Source organism: Acinonyx jubatus, chromosome E4 (assembly GCF_027475565.1).
Source record: "Acinonyx jubatus isolate Ajub_Pintada_27869175 chromosome E4, VMU_Ajub_asm_v1.0, whole genome shotgun sequence".
Taxonomy (NCBI): domain Eukaryota; kingdom Metazoa; phylum Chordata; class Mammalia; order Carnivora; family Felidae; genus Acinonyx; species Acinonyx jubatus.
Window position 1 is genome coordinate 6,461,994 of NC_069395.1, and position 14,064 is coordinate 6,476,057.

At 57.3% G+C, this 14,064-nt stretch overlaps 1 protein-coding gene across 9 annotated transcripts in view; it reads left to right on the forward strand.

Moving 5' to 3' along the window:
- The window catches only part of LOC106986764 (carboxyl-terminal PDZ ligand of neuronal nitric oxide synthase protein), a 281,399-nt gene that overhangs the window by 253,828 nt on the left and 13,507 nt on the right, over nucleotides 1-14,064 (forward strand). For 5 of the 9 annotated variants that reach the window (XM_027075068.2, XM_027075070.2, XM_053209647.1 and 2 more), the window contains 4 exons: nucleotides 1,268-1,434; nucleotides 3,065-3,244; nucleotides 10,235-10,400; nucleotides 11,615-11,767. In XM_027075068.2, coding sequence (XP_026930869.1) covers nucleotides 1,268-1,434; nucleotides 3,065-3,244; nucleotides 10,235-10,400; nucleotides 11,615-11,767 — 666 coding nt within the window. Of the gene's footprint in view, nucleotides 1-1,267; nucleotides 1,435-3,064; nucleotides 3,245-4,119; nucleotides 7,045-7,588; nucleotides 10,401-11,614; nucleotides 12,051-14,064 lie in introns of those variants that run through there. The other 4 variants (XM_053209649.1, XM_053209651.1, XM_053209650.1 and 1 more) reach the window with 4 other exon arrangements.

Here is a 14,064-nt window from a genome sequence, read left to right on the forward strand (position 1 = left end):
TGCATATTCCTCTCTCCTTCTCTCCTTCCTCCCACCTCCCACTCTCTCTCTCTCTCTCTGCCACCAGTTTTTCCCCACATCCTGTGATTTCTGCCCCCCCCCCCCGAAAATCTTTGACATCTGTTCCCCTCTTGTCTGCTACGGCTAGCATAAGCCCTCCTGTTTCTCACCCGGGGTATTGCTTTTCATCTTGTCCCTTCTGGATCCGTCCTCCACATCATCTCTAGGGTGAAACTCGAAAGAACGAAATCCTTTGGTATTACTCACCTGCTTCCAGTCCTTCGAGATGAGATCCGCAGTCTTCCCGGTTGGGTCCCTCCCTACAGAGCCATTTGCAGTGAATATCGCCTGTATCTTTGCCCCTGCCTCCCCATCCCGTGCCTGCTTCCTCACCTGCCTTAGCTGGCACTTCTGCAGGTGGTGTTGTGCCCTCTGGACAGGCTGCTCTAACCCCTGCCTGAGTTAGCTGTCCGTCCTCTGTTGCCCGGCACCCCGGATCAGAGGAGACACGGCCCCCTGCTGCATCCCTGCTGTGTGTCTGTCTCCTCCTCCAGGCTGGGGAAGCCTGGAAAACACAGCTTTGGCTTATTTATTCTTAGGCCCGGTAGATTTCTGTCACACACAGGTGCTTAATGAATGCTCATTGAACAAACGAAATCAGCATATGTCCTGCGGCTTCCAGTTACAGTTCACTGCATCGAGTAGACGTGGTTTAAATAAGCAATTCAGAAAGTGGCCCTTCTCTCCACTTCCAGGTCCAGTCCTCTCACCCTTGCGCAGGTGGGAATCCACACAGCCCAATCTCCTGTCTCCCAGTTTGCTAGAAGGTTCTGGTTTTTCTGTTTTGTTTTGTTTTTAAATATCATTTCTTGTCCTTTCAGCTTCTGGGTCCCAGGAAAGTGGCAAATACCAGATCCCCCTCTTGTCTGTTAGGACCTGAGGAAGATCCTTAGCTGTGGGTCCACCCTCTAGACCTTGCCTTACCCGATGTGCTAACAGGCACGGCGTTCCATCCACCCCAGCTTACCCTCCCGGTGCTTACAGATCGGTTACTGGACTGACCTCCGCCCATCAGCCACAGTCCGCGATCGTGAAAACCAGCTGTTTTCTCAGCCAAGAGGGAGAATTGGGCGTGAAGGGTGGGTGGAGACGTCAGGGAGCCAGTGGCCTCTCTAGACATGACAGACCTGAAGGTGAAGTGCCCGGAAGGGAGGACCCCGGCCTCGGTGGTGCCCTTCCCTTCCCTCCCTCTCTGTCATCCCCGCAGGCCGCCAGCTCACTGGAGCCGAGAGGGCCTCCACGGCCACCGCAGAGGAGACGGACATCGATGCAGTAGAGACCCCGCTCCAGGGGAACGATGTCCTGGAATTCAGCCGAGGTGTGACCGACCTTGACGCCGTAGGGAAGGAAGGAGGTTCCCACGCAGACCCCAAGGTAGGCAGGACGTGACCCGTCACACCGTCTGCACGCATGCTGCCTCCTGGAGCACAATGTGCTGCGGCCTCGGCCACCGTCAGAGTCCCCTCCTGTACCCGCTGGGTTAGCTTCCGCGTGCGGTGCACACGACCAAGCGGAGCAGCTTTCGTCTCCTCTGCGGGGGCCCGGCTCCTGCAGATGGGCCCGGTGGGCCGGCGCTCGACCCTGCTGTGTGTCAGGACACCACAGAGTTACCCTTGATGTGCGCCACCCTCCAGGGTCCCCTCTGTCCTGAGTCCCCTTCTCCCCAGAAGTCCTGCCCTCAGTGGCTCCTCATGGCAGCCTGATACCTGTGCAGAGCTAAGCCTCAAGCACCAGGACCGATCCCTTGGGGCTTAGCTGCTGGAGCGGAGTTCGTCCAGGCTCCCTCTGCCTGCGGCCAGCGACTGTGCACTTTGGTGCTGCCTCCTGCTGATGCCACAGAGGCTGGCAGTGCGCCCTTTGGGGGCTGGAAACTGCGAGACCACCTGAGGCATCATCAACTCCAACCTCACATCCTACAGCTGAGATGGCGGGGCTCCCGAGAGGATCCCGATAGAATCCAGACTGAGAGGGGTGTCTGGGTGGCTCAGTCGGTTGACTGTCTGACTCTTGGTTTCGGCTCAGGTCATGATCTCGTGGTTCATGAGTTCAAGCCCCACATCGGGGGAGAGATTCTCTCTCTCCCTCTCTCTCTGCCCCTCCTCTGCTCTGCCTCTCAAACTTAAAAAAAGAATTTTTTTACAAAAGAATCCAGACTGAGAAAGTGATAACTTGAGAGCACATTCCAACCCGAAGACACAGCAGAAAACCCGGAAGGACAATGCTAAGAGAGGGGGCTCCCCCTAGATTCCCCGTGTCACGGCCGCCTCTCCTTCCTGCCGTGTGTCGGCCTTTTCCAGTGCAGGCTGTGGGGCAGCTCATCAGGAGGAGGGAGAAACCTGTCTGGTCTGGAGGGTGGGATGGTCCCAAGTCATCACCTGATGCTTTCTTGGTGACATTTGTCCCCTGCAAGCGGCAAGAGCTGTCTGTCACTGGGTGCCTTTCTCCTGCACGTCTGCAGAGGGACCAGCAGCAGACTTCCCGGAAACGAAATGGCTCTCCCTGCAGTTAGTTGATTTATGGATCCCATAAGCCATCTTCGTGACAGTTCCCACCTGCCCAGAGGGAGACAGGAGGGAGGGCACAAAGACGCCGTTCAGCCTGGCCCTCCCCGCGAGGCACACCCTGCTGGACTAGCCTCCCTCAAGCCTCGGGGCCCCGGGGGCAGCCCTGGAGGAGGGAACCCCGAGGACCCATCGGAGTGAAGGTGGAACTGCCCCCTTCCGGGTCTCATAGTGGGGTGGTGGCCAGAGATGGGCGCCCCGAAGTCCGGGTGTGGTATCGCTGGATACGGTGTGAGAGGCAGGTGCCCACCGTCTGCCTCCATCGCAGGGGGTCAGTCACTGAGGGTCCAGGCAGGGTGTCCTGGCAGGTGGCCCCGGCCGCCACACCACCTCCTCCCGGGGCCCCGTCCACACGGCTGCTGGGGACGCCGCATCTCCCCCCACCCGTGCCCGGGCCGTCTGTGGAAGAGCAGTCACTGCCCTGTGCTCTCTTCTCTCTCCAGGCTTCTCCCCACCCCCAGGAGCCCGTGCTGGCAGCCTCGCCCAGGATGCTCCTCCCCTCCTGCCCCTCGCAGCCCCCAGGCCTGGGCCCGGGGACGCCGCTGTCCTCCCACCACCAGATGCAGCTCCTCCAGCAGCTCCTCCAGCAGCAGCAACAGCAGACGCAAGTGGCTGTGGCCCAGGTCCTCCTCCGCCTCCTCCCTCCCCCTCAGGCTCCACTCTCATGGGCTTGACGCGCCTTCCCTGGCGGGGGGCGAGGGGCAGGTGTACAGCCTAGGGAGCCGTAAGGGATCGCTCACGCTGTTGGGTCATTGCTTGTTGGGGAAGGGGGGCGAGGGGGATGCGGTTGGGCTAGGAGGGAACGTTCTGGTTTCCCGCGTACCCCCCTTCCCCCCCCCCGCTCTGAGCTGGGCTTGGCTGGCTTGGCTGGACGTTGTTGGATAAGGACCTGAGCTCACCAAGGAAGGAGGTGCACACAGAGCCCCCCCTCCCCTTCCTGCCTCATTTTCCTGGTGTTCGGGTGGGAAGAGACGCCTTTGGAGTCAGGACAGCTGTGACCTCGTGCAACCAGTCTTAAAAGAGCTTCAAGGACGAATTTGCACCAAACACCCTTGCAGAGACTGGCATCCTAACTGCCTTGTCCATTCAAATCCCCACACCTCCGTCAGTGCTCTGCTTCTTCCCGGCAGGATTTGATCTTGTACTGGCCTTGGAATTCGTCCCAATGGGATCTAACTTACAGGATGTTAGGTGCTGTATGTGAGCTACGTGAGAATTGGCTTCGATCTCAGGAGCGAAGTGCTGTTTGGGCCCCAAAGGCTTGTCAGGCCATGGCCTTGCAGAGGACCAAGCTGGTTTCCCTTGCTGCTTCCGGCAGGGATTCCTTCTGCTTGCTTTCCACAGAGGGGATTCTAATCCACATCTGGAGGGGATTCTAATCCACATCTGCTTTGGGACTTGTGAGTCTGACCTTCATAGGCTCATACCATTCATAGGCTGAATTCTGAGACTGAGGGATGGGTCAGGCTCTTGGGTGGGGTGGGGAGGGGGTCGTGGATAAGGGCAATGAGGAGGGCGGGGCCTCCCGAGCAGGGGAGTGGTGTGCGATCTGGCCAGGCAGCTCCACGCACTGGCATTCTCGATCTGTGTGACTAGGCTGACCTCTGAGGCTTTCTGTGTTCTAGAACGGCAGGGAGCAGACTTCTCTGGGGAGCACTCCCTGATCCCTGTTGTTTCTCCTGCTTATCCTTCTCACGACCTTTGGGGTGGAGGGGTGGCCCAGTCACAGCTGTGCTCTCCCATATGCACACCTTGAGAAAGCACCGGCCGCCTAACCAGAGCGGGATCTGAGATGACTTGGTTCTTGAAAAGACTTAGTTCTTTTAACACAGTCTCACAAGGACGGGTCCTGAGACGTAAGCCTCTCGGAGGACTTGTGCAGCCAGGTTGGAGAGAGTAGAATCAGTGTGCCATGGCTCCTAGGTGATTGGAGCCTTTAAAAAATTCTGACGGTGAAACAAAAGGATGTGTGCTAATGGTAGGAGCATTTGCAGGTGTTTCCAGAACAGCAAGAAAAAGAAGGCAATGTCATTAATGGCTTCTTATGCTTGGGGGTGGGGGGGGGCGGGGAATCATTACTCTTTGTCAAATAACAGAATTCATCTCGTCTCCTTAATGGCGGTGTGGCAGTCCCTAGCGTCCCCTCCTCCCCGTTGTGACAGGATCACAAAGCCTCAGTGCTCCAGCACAGGGCCATTCCACGACTCACATCATTTCCGGAAGTTTCCCCTTGAATACAAATCCATTCTCCAACCCATAATACTTTTCTCTTGTAGCGTATCAATTGCCGAGTAATTATTATTTATCTAAGAAAGGGCTTGATGCATATTCATGATAGATATTACCAGCGAGTCATTTGAATTTGAAGTCACTGCTAAACGCTAAAGGGAAACTAGACACAAACGTACAATCTACACAACAAGAAGATTGTTGTGTCGGTCTGGGGAAGCATTCAGTCTGCAAAGCCACAAGACCTGTAACTGATCGTGGCTTTGCCACAAGCAGCATGAAACCCTAAAAGTGGTTTTCCGGTAGGGAATCAGGCATCTGCCTCAGTGGGGCAGCACTGCCCTGTTTTAATGGTCTCTCTCCTAGAAGACAGTGGATCTCAGGGAAGGGAAGAGTGTGGTGTTTGGGTTTACTTCATTGCCACTCCCACGGGCTCTGACTCACAGTCTGTGGATTGTGGCTGGCGGTGCCCTGCCTGACCCTTGGTTCCCGCAGTGACGTGGCTGATTGGCCAGCATCGCGCATCGGTCCTGGCTAGGTGACGGGTAGGGCCGGAGACTTGCGGCGTCTTCAGCCGGACGGGGAACTTGAGGTCAGAGATAGCTTCTTGAACATACGTCTCTCCCCCTCTGCTGCCTGGGAACGCAGAAGAGGTGTGGTGTCGCAGCCGAGGCTTTCAGATCCTGTGTCTTCCAGCCGACTGGGCCCTAAACCCTCCTTCTGTTACAAGTTCTTCTGCACGTTCCTCTTTCTCCCATTCTAGAAAGAATGGGCTTTGTATGTTTCCATGTCTTTGGGTGAAAACTATTGTATAGGAGATAGAAGTGGATCAGTAGGCCTTCTTGACATCTTTCATGCATTTAAAATAGGGCAGACCAACGTTAAAAAAAAAAAGGGGGGGGGGGCGCCTGGGTGGTTCAGTCGGTTAAGCGTCTGACTCTCGATTTCAGCTCAGGTTGTGATCTTAACGGTTCGTGAGTTCAAACCCTGCCTCAGGCTCTGTGCTGACAGCAGGGAGCCTGCTTAGGATTCTCCCTCTCCCTCTCCGCCTCTACCCTGCTCTCACTCTCTTTCTCTCTCTCCAAATAAACATACATTAAAAAAAAAAAAAAAAAAAAAACCTGCCACAATCCCCAAAATTCCAGGGGGCAAGAATACCATGACCTCAGCACTTCAGGTAGGAACACAGTTTCTTTCTCTCTGGAAGCATCCGAGTCCTCCTATGTGACTTCTGGGTTGAGCTAAGGGTCCAGGCAGAGTTCCTTGCAAACAGGTTCACTCTTGGGGTCCCTTGTGGCATCCTGTATGCATGCCCCCCTCCCCATGTACTCTTCACAGGCTACTCCGTTCTGCTGTTGTCCTGGGACCGGGCTTGGATCTCCTTAACAGTGTTCTGATTTGTTCTAAGACCTTAAGATCTCTCCCAGCCTCTCCCTAATTGGTTCAGAGCCTCTCTAGGGGAGCCTGCCCTGGCCTTAGAGGTACAGGGGCAAAGGAGTTGTTCAACCAGCTCTTAAGCGTTTCTAGCTTAGACCTCAGTGTGTGAATAAGCCCCTCTGACCGCTTTCCCCACCCAGCATGAGGCTTGCCTGGCTGCACTAGCTTCCTCTTCTTTCAGCTGGGCCAGAAGTTCAAGGGTGTGAATGAGGGCATAGCCAAGCCCCAAACCAGAGCTGGGACATCGCTGGCACCTGCATGGCCATGAGCTGGGCCCCTAGAGCACCAGAGTCGGCCTGGGCACCTCGGCTGACTGGCAGTAGTTAAGTAGGCCGGAGTCCTCCACACTTTGCCAGCTCCTGGCCTAGCTTGTGAGTGCACTGTCGCTATTTAAAGATTTCTCCTCTACCCGCTGCCCCTGGTGCTTATTCTGAAACCTGTGATTGGTTACTTCTGCTTCGCAATCGCGTACGCTGTCCATGCAGGAGCCGCACAGAAAACCCTCCACACCCCACCTCCAGGCCCTAGACTGAGCTTTTGTCGCCGTGGCTTCTGCCAGTCCCCAGCACCCTGGGTGCACTGCCCAGTCCCTGCCTTATGCATGCTGAGACAGCATCACCTGCCTCCGCTGGTGCGTCCGGTGGGGGGCGGGGGGGAGGGCAAATTGCTGTGGTTCTCTCCACGCCATTTCCATGTGCCTGCTCCCTAACTTCAGCCTGGCCCTGCCCCCACTTCTCACGGAGGAGCTGGAGTCCAGGCAAGTAGGCTGGAGAGCGAGTGGGCAGTGGTCTGGTGTCGCTGGGTGGGCTGAGGGAGGGTGTCCGAACTGGAGGGTGCAGGGTTCAACTCCCACGTGGGGCGCCGTGGCGGGAACGCGGAGCGGGACACCGCACCCCAGCCGTGACCTTCCCACGGACTTCGTCTGTGAAGTGGGATAGTCGTTTGCCAAAGACCCTGTGGTTCTGGAAAGGAGAGGCTAACCCATACCTTTTCAGAAATTAATACGGCCTGCTTTTGCGAAAGGTGTTGAATTCTCAGAAAGAAAAGCATGCCGAATACAAAGCACTGTCCCATCTGGGAGGCGGGAGGGGGCGGTGTCTGCTCCCCGTTCACGTTCACGGTGGAGGAAGCGAGCACACACAGCTAGAGCAGACTGCCCAGAGCCCAGGCTGAAAATCGTGCTGCCCCGTTTCAGTGCCTCGAGGCCAGACCTGTATGTGCAAAACACAGGGACTATTAAGTGGCCTCAGATTTAAAAGGAGTCCAGGCTGTTTCGGGCTCTGCCGTGGCACGAACTGCCTGATGTCACTTCTGATGGCTGCAGAAGGGCCCGTTGGCGCTGGCTTTAGGGAGCGGTGTGTGCTTTTGCATTCCTGGGGTTTGAAAACACTGGAAATGTTCTGACTCTGCATTTGCAAAGCTAAAATTCTTACTTATCTGTTCGAGGAGCACTCAGACTCAGGAGCGTTTTCTCCTGGCGCTTACTGCCTGAGGGAAGCATTAGATTCAAGGGCCTTTTATGTATTGATGGCACTCCACCAGGGGAACTGGATTACCTGCAAAAAGAAGCTTCCAACGTTCCCCCCCCCCCACCTCACTTCTGCAGGAGGGGACTCCTCTTTTGTCCCCAGTCCTCATTCTATGATGTCAGAATGGGAATCTAGGGATTCTCTTCAGTGAGCCTTTGACACATGGCCCCCAGCGCTGACTGCCATGTTCACCAGGATGTGGGATCCTGGATTGCCTGAGCCTCTGGGGGCCCCCTCGGGTGAGAGTTGGAGGAAGTGAGGTCCAGGTGGAAGGGAATTCGCTACAATTGCATAGGGTGTAACCGCCAGACTGGAGCATTCCAGCTCCCGGTCCAGTGCTCCCAAGTGGCCCGTTGTCCTGGGATGCGAGTCCTCGAGTCCCTGGTGTGTGTGCAGGGAGCCCGCTGTCGATGCCGATTAGCAGCATCTAGACTTCTCTGCTTTTTCTGTTCATATGCATTGAAAACTTTATCCCACACTTCTGCCTCATGTTTGTTTCAGTCCAAAGGAAATAGAAAATGGGATAATTAACCCACCTGCACCGTAGATGCCTTTCAACGATACTCTTGATTGGAGTACGTTACCTTACTCACAGATGGAAGGTTAAGCTTGGCCCTTTCTCAGGAGGCACTTCTGGAGCCTTCCCACAGCGGTTGTTCTGTTTCTGAGAATCAGCAAGATTTGGGGGACTCTCAGGGGAAATACCTCCATGTCTCAGTTTCCAAAGAAAATAAAGGCTTAACAGCCACCCCACCACCTGATACTCGGCTTCAAATATTATTGCCACTTCTTTCCCTGTTCTCCTTGCTCTCTAGATCCTTCCTTAGTTTCCATGAGGCAGCAGATGAGGCTGATTTCTAAACCAAACTGTCACGTCCGTCCTCAGCAGGACCTTATGGAGGACAGATTTACTTTAGACTCCTTACACATCCGCCCCCTGGGGCAAGACAGGCCCAGCCTCGGGAGCCACTAATGGAAAGTGGCGACTAATCTCTTTAGCGGCTCCCACATAACCGACTGCAAGGTCAGGTCCTCAAATCTGCCAGGAAGGAAGCAGCTGCTGAATCCAAGAGCGGGAGTCTCCAAGCTCAGCGGCTGGAAGGGGCAGACGCTGGGCTCGGCAGGTCGCTGGGTCCGGTTGGACGGACCACGGAGCCGATACGGTCCTTTGCTCTCCGACAGAATGTGCAACCCTTTGGAGCAAACTGCTCTTCAGAAAAAGCCCGAGCCGTTACTGTCTGAGCAAGAGTCGGCTGGCTCTTCCGACCCCTCTCCTGCCCCCACCTGCCTCGCCCCAGTCAGCCTGCCTCAGTGTCTCCACCTTATCCACGTCGTATTTCCTGGTCCAGGAAAACCCTCTTTCCCACAAGCGGCCTTGGTGTGGGCCAAAATTCACGAGCTCCGTTTCTTCAGGGACCTTCTGAAACCCTCCGCGGAGGCCCCTTTATCCACCACTTGGTACAGGAATCAAATGGGTGAACATTGTTGTTGGCTTGTGACTCAGTTTCCTCGAGCTGGGCTCCTGTTACGATCATTCCACCTGTTCCCTTGGGTTTTCTCCCCATACCCGGTTACGCACCGAGAGCAGACCCTCCGGGGCCCCGAGCACACTGTATGTGCCCTCACCAGCTGCTCCCCCGTGTATGAGGACAGTGGATGAGGGTCCTCTCTCCCCCACGGTGGGCGGCTCTGGAAACCGTTCGCCTCCACCCTGCTGGGCTTGTGGCAGGAGGCCCGGCTGTGAATCAGTCAGCAGGCGTGTGACCCCTAGCAGCTATAAGGCACAGTCCAAGGTGCTGTGAGAAATGAAAAGGGGCTGGATGGTCAGGGAAAGAGGCCGGTACCCCCAGATGGGAAAGAACAGACTATCACGACCGCCTCACTGATGAGGGGACGCTGTCGGCCTTCCGGTTTCCCAGCATGTGTGGGCACGAGGAAGGGGAGAGGAAAGCCCGAGGAGGGGTTTGCTGTGACACCGTTCTTAGCTACTGGCTCAGCGTATCAGTTTCTGTTTCCTTCCTTAGAGGACACGATGAGCGAAAGGCACCTCCGTCCACGTGGCGGTCACGTGTTAGTTGTCAAACCTGATGGGGGCGCAGGGGCCGGGGCTCGGCATTTCCCTTCCTCTTGTGCTTGGTGCCGGGCCCTGAGTGGTATCTGAGTGACAAGCCACAGCCCTCCCTCGGGAGATGCAAAGAGGCGCACGGGGCCAGTGACCCAGCTTCTTTGGGCTGCTGCTCCGAATGACGAGCCCAGGTGCCCACGTGTCCCCGGAAGGAAGGGCTTCTTCCTCGTGAATGGAACATGGCAGGTGTCTCTGGTCCCAGCCGTTCCCCCGGTGACTCTCGTTTGCATTCATCTCTCTCTCTCTCCTCTCTGTCCTGTCCTCTCCGCCTCTTCTCTCCCTCCCGTCTGCAGGTTCACTTGCTGAAGGACCAGCTGGCTGCCGAGGCCGCCGCGCGGCTGGAGGCCCAGGCCCGAGTGCACCAGCTCCTGCTGCAGAACAAGGACATGCTCCAGCACATCTCCCTGCTGGTCAAGCAGGTGCAGGAGCTGGAGCTGAAGCTATCGGGACAGAGTGCGAGTAAGTGAGGGCCCCGCCCAGCCTCCCCGCCCTCCATGGAGGCTCTGGAAAACCCACAGGCTTTTCTCTGAAGCTCTTGGTGGTGTTTGATTAGACCCCTGACCCGCCCCGGCGTTCCAGCAGGAAACATAAGGCAGCTCTGTCTGTCCTGTCCACACGCTTTGCGGAATTGCAAAACGGCAGGGCTAGCGAGGGTCTGGGCCCCCTCTCGTCCAGCATCCAGACTTGACCTTGAATGTCCCCAGGAGTCACTGCCACGAATTCATCCAGGCTCCCCCTCCTCGAAAAGGGCTCGGACGCTCGTCCTAAGGCAGCCCATTTCAGTGTATTTCTGTTGACATCTACTGAGCACCTATCATGTCCTGCTGTCTGGGGGCTCTGGGGAGGACCTCACACCGTACGCGGCTTACGCACCCTGCACTATACATTTCACACCTCTGTAGCATAGAGCAGGCTGGTAGCCATCGTCTACTTAGTGGATAGGGCAGGAAAGAACCGGCCAGATAGCGTTGCTGGTGAGTGACAGAGTTGCCCGGCACCCGGCCTGAGAAGCCCGGCCGCCTCCAGGCTGGACTGGGAGGTACTAGAAGGCAGCACACATCTCCGGGCCTTCCTTTTGTTTATCCGTGGCCTGTAAGCCTTCTCCAGATGTGTGTAGGCTGAGGGCCAGTGTAGATGCCCTGGTCCTCTTTTGTGCCAGAAACGATGCTGGAGTTTCAGGCACGTGATCTCCTGTAACCCTTGTAGCAGTAGATGTTGTTACGCCCATTTGATGGATGAGACAGACTCAAACAGGTTAAGGAGCTGGCTCAAGGTTACAGGACCAGCAAGGTGTGGGTCACACCGAGATTCAAAGCCAGGTGTGACTGCCAAACCAATGCTTTTCCTCTTCGCCCAATGGTTCCCCCGGACTATCCCATAACTTCTTAAAGAATGAATATTCCCAGGTCCAACCCATGGAGATCACGATCGGGGGGTCTGGGCAGGGCTGGGGCCCTTGTTAAAGCAGCACCAAGGTCTAGATTGGGACCCACTGCACTTCACCGCCCCAGAAGTCTGGCCCTCTGGATGGGTACCTCCTTCAGGGTCGCAGGCTGGTGTCCCCCGTGCCCCGCCCGCCCGCCCCCTCCCCCCCAGCCCGGCGGGCTGCCTCACTGACCAGGCCTCCTGTGCTCTTGTTCCCACACCCCCCCCCCCCCCCCCCCCGCCTCCAGTGGGCTCCCAGGACAGCTTGCTGGAGATCACCTTCCGCTCCGGAGGCCTGCCGGTGCTCTGCGACCCCACCACCCCGCAGCCGGAGGACCTGCCCTCGCCGCCCCCGGGCGCGGGCCTGGCCGAGCTGGCGCACCCCGCCGGCAGCCCCCTAGGTAGGCGCGATCGCCTGGTGAAGCTGGAGTGCTTCCGCTTCCTGCCGCCGCCCGCGGGCCCGCTGCTGGGCGGCCTGGAGCTCCTCCGGTTCCGCGAGTCGGGCATCGCCTCGGAGTACGAGTCCAACACGGACGAGAGCGAGGAGCGCGACTCGTGGTCCCAGGAGGAGCTGCCGCGCCTGCTGAACGTCCTGCAGAGGCAGGAGCTGGGCGACAGTCTGGACGATGAGATCGCCGTGTAGGGCGGCCCGGGGCGCAGGGGCGGGGGGCGGGGCCCGGGGGGGTTGTGGGCTGGGCGCACCGCCGAGGATGCCCGCGCGGCGGAGGGCGGTGAGGACCCTGGCGACCGGAGACTTTGGCTCCAGCCGGGGGGGGGGGGGGGGGGGGGGGGGGAGTGGGGGGGGGCCCCGGAGAGCCTGCCGTTTCAGGAAAGGATTAGGATTTTGCTTTGGAAGGTGACACAGGGGAGCACTGGGACTCCCACAGGTCAATCGGCCCCTCTCTCCTATTTGTGACTTTGGAGGGGGGGGGGCAGGGCCTTCCAGGACCCGTGGCTTTGGGAGAGGGTCCCTCACGAGGACCACCAGTCTTTTGAAGGACCGCTGGCGCCAGCTGCTTCATCAGGCTCCCCTGCCCTGGCCTGGCCTGTGATGCGCGGGTAGCCCCCTCCTGCCCCACCTCAAGGCCCCCCTGTGAAGGGAAGCCATCGGGTACCTTCTGGGGTACTGTGCATCTGGGTGTCCAGGATAATACCCGTTGCCTGACCACCCGCCCCAGACCTTATGGGACGAATTCCTTCTCCAGGCCCTCGTGGAGAGAACAGAGGCTGAATGCTCTGGGCTGTAAGTGACAGGGTAGAGCTTTCGGTGTGAGCGCCGTGTTGGGATGTGTCACATCGGGGAAGCTTCCGGATGAGTTGAATCTGGACATCTTCTCCAGCTGGATGTTAGGTGTTGCTTCCAGGGACATTGAGCGTTTAACATCAGTCAGGCCGGGGCTGTGAAAAGCCCTCGGGGAGGGCAGTCTCTTTGCTGCCACAGATGCCTTAGGTCTGATTCTTCGCTGTGGAAGTCCTGCCCCCATCCTGCAAGCCCAGCTCGCCCTTCCCTCCTCTGCGTCCTGCCTCAGGGGGCTCTGCCAGCTGAGGCACCCTCACCTCGGAGAAAGCCTCAGAGACCCAGAGCCACCCCCCCTCCTCCAAGCCTTACCTCTCAACCTGTCCCCTCCACTGGGCAGTTGTGGTCCCTTTTTACTGCAAACAAATTCAGGCCGGTAGCTGAGACTGTTTATTTCCTCTCTTCAGAATCACTGCCACTTAGGTCAGGGACCACAGCCACATCACCCTTGACCCGTCCCTGTGGGTGCGTGCCTCGAGCACACCTGTAAAAAGTGCCACGTGCAGTTGTCTCGTCTTGGACCATCTCGGCCTTGTCTAGAGATTACCACCCGGTACTGCATGCTGATGGGGGCACGGAGGACAAGTTCCTTCTGTGACCGTTAGACTCTAGCGCCTGTGAACAGATTTAACGATGCCTAAAGAGCGAGAGCCGAGCCATGCTAGTGTCACGTGTTTGGGGAAATCAGCCTTCATCCGGGACAACGAGCGACAGACCCAGCCTGCAGTGTTCTTTGAGGGTTAGCTGGTAAGGACGTGGTGATCCAAAACACAGGGCGCTTCGGCCCTGACTCAGCTTTACAGTTTTGATAAATGAAAGTGTAGCCCTTCTCTTAAGCAGCTGGATTCCCTCTTAGCTAGAAAGTCCAAATGAAATAAACGCAGCTTTATGTTAGCCTCCCTTGGTGCACCAGGGTATCAGCAGAAATAGGATGGGGTGTGTGCGGATAACGCGTGCGTGTGTGTGCACACGCGTGCATATGTGTGCGTGTGTGTTTGCGCGTGTGTGTACGTATATGCACAGGTGCCATGCGAGGGAACGTGTGTACGTGGTGTGTGGGCTTGTAAGAAGTGGCCAGAGAGAAGAGACGGGGAATCTTCAGGGTCTTTGAACGAAGCAGAATTGTGTTCTTTTCCTAACGTGTATTTAGTTGGAGAGGGGAGGTTGTGTTTGTTTTACCGTATTTTCTAATTAACCATTGGATGGAAGGTAGGTCCAGATACACAAGGGAAGGAAGAACCAGGAAGGTAAGAGCCACAAACTGAAGGAGCGACGGCCGGAGTCTGGTGTGGCCGAGCCTGGCCGGCTCACCAGATCCTCCGCTGGGTGCGACCTCTCAGAGCGTGGGAATTTTGAGTGTTCCAGAGCGTGAAAGGTCTGGCTTCTTGAGGCTTCCCCTGC